The sequence below is a fragment of the Aureococcus anophagefferens genome (assembly GCF_000186865.1).
Source record: "Aureococcus anophagefferens unplaced genomic scaffold AURANscaffold_1182, whole genome shotgun sequence".
NCBI lineage: Eukaryota > Pelagophyceae > Pelagomonadales > Pelagomonadaceae > Aureococcus > Aureococcus anophagefferens.
In genome coordinates this window covers 245-2,046 of record NW_008706290.1, presented here as the reverse complement: position 1 = coordinate 2,046, position 1,802 = coordinate 245, and the positions used below count along the sequence as shown (strand labels likewise).

At 68.5% G+C, this 1,802-nt stretch overlaps 1 protein-coding gene across 1 annotated transcript; it reads right to left on the bottom strand.

Annotated features, from left to right (window-relative positions):
* Positions 1-11: 11 nt before the first annotated feature.
* On the bottom strand, positions 12-1,216 carry AURANDRAFT_69236 (hypothetical protein; the record flags this gene model as incomplete). Its single annotated transcript, XM_009044994.1, has 3 exons — positions 12-671; positions 802-835; positions 984-1,216. Coding segments are annotated over 3 exons (927 nt in total), but the record flags the coding sequence as incomplete, so codon positions are not given.
* Between the last annotated feature and the right edge of the window lie 586 nt (positions 1,217-1,802).

The following is a 1,802-nucleotide window of genomic DNA, read 5'->3' as shown; positions in this document are numbered from 1 at the left end:
TCGCGCCAGACCTCCATGGAGAACCGGGGGTCCAGCCGCCGCAGCTCCCGCGTCGCCGCGGCCATGTCCGTCTCCGCCGTCACGGCGTCGACGATCGACGACGCCTGGTAGACGAGCGGGTTCTGGCTCGTCTCCCAGAACTCGCGCGCGTCCTCGATCTTGTCGTTCACGCGGTCCCGCCCCGCCGCCGCCGCGCGGCCCGCCGCCGTCGCCGCGGCCGCGTCGCGCGCCTTGCCCGCGCCCTTGAGGATGTCGGAAATGATCGGCGCCTCCTTGAGCCGCGCGCGGAGCTTCTCCCAGTTGTCGCGCGCGTCGATGACCAGGAGCTGCTTCTCGCGCTCGTCGACCTCCTCGGCGCCGTCGGCGGCGGGCGCCGCGGCGTCGTCGTGGAACGTGACGGACGTCTTCAGCACGCTGCCGCGGTCCGCGCCCGTGAGCTCCGCGTAGGCCTGGCGGAGCTCGCCCTGGGCGATGCGCGCGACCTCCTTCGCGTCGAGCGTGCGCGCCCGCGCCGACAGCGCCTCCCAGCCGTCGATGAGGCGCTTCCCGATGGACGGCGACGACTCCGCGGCCTCGTCCTTGGGCTCCTCGGTGCTCGGCTCCTTCTCGGCCGCGGCCTTCTCCTCCTCCGGCGCCTTCGCCGACAGCAGGCGCACGGGCGCGCGCGGCACCTGCGGCCGCCGCGCGGCGACGGCGCGCTGCCGCACGGCGCGGCCGAGGACCAGCCGCGATGCGCGCATGCTGTCGCTGAATGAGCTGTTTCTTGCCGCGCCGCCTCGGCCCTCGGTGGCCGGCCAGCACCTCGAAGTCCTGCACCGGGATTGCAAAAGAACGCCTAAAAGAACGCTCAAGTTGGGACATAAAATCCTCTCATTTGAAGATAAACTTGCTCATAGTGATTACACTTCGCTCATAAAGGCAGTGGAGGACATGATTCCATGTTTATTGCGTGGAAGACGCTGTTCCTCCCGGGCTCGTGGAACTTCCGGATGAACGGGATGATCTCGTGCTTCACGAGCTTGTTCACGTGCTCCTGCACCTGGCACTGGAACTCCTGCGCGGTGAAGTCCGCGAAGTTGTCGCGGAAGAACTTGATGCGCTGCGTCGAGTAGCCCAGAACTTGAAGCCCGCCGCGTGCGTCCGCGGGCGGAGGTGCGGCCGCAAAGGCCGGTGGCGGCGAAGGCGGTTTCTGGGCGGCCTTGGCCTCGTCGTACATGGTCTTGGCGTCGTTCCAGCTGAGCGTCTTGATGATCGCCGTGAGAGCGGCGATGAACTTTTTCTCCGAGTCGTCGTCGGGGTAGCTTTTGCCAGTGATTCAAGCAGCATGCCGAATCGGCATGGGCGGTCCCCGAAAACGGCAAAAGACGGATCGGCCCGATGGCACGGCTACTGGAGCACGCGCTGGCGGTTGACTTCGCCGCCGGCGTCATCCAGAAGCACGCGCGGCGACGTCTCGCGCGCTACGGCGACGACGCGCGGGCCCGGGTGCGCGCAGAACGTGAGCAGCCTCCTTTCGTGGCCACCGCGGGGGGAATCCACGCCCAGCGCACACTCGTCGACGAAGAACTCTTTGATCAGGTCTCCGCGTCGGCGGTGCGGCTCGAGCATGCGCTTGCACGCCAGGCTGATCATGAGCCACACGACCCCCGCCCCCTCTGCGGCGCAGGCGCAGCGAGCTCCGCGGAGCTCCGCCTCTTGCCACAAGAGGGTGTCGACTTCGCTGTCGCTACGAGCGCGCGCAGGCGCCGCAGCAGCGCGAGCTCTCGTTCGCAGCGCCGCAGCCGTCGCGTCGAGCCCCAGCC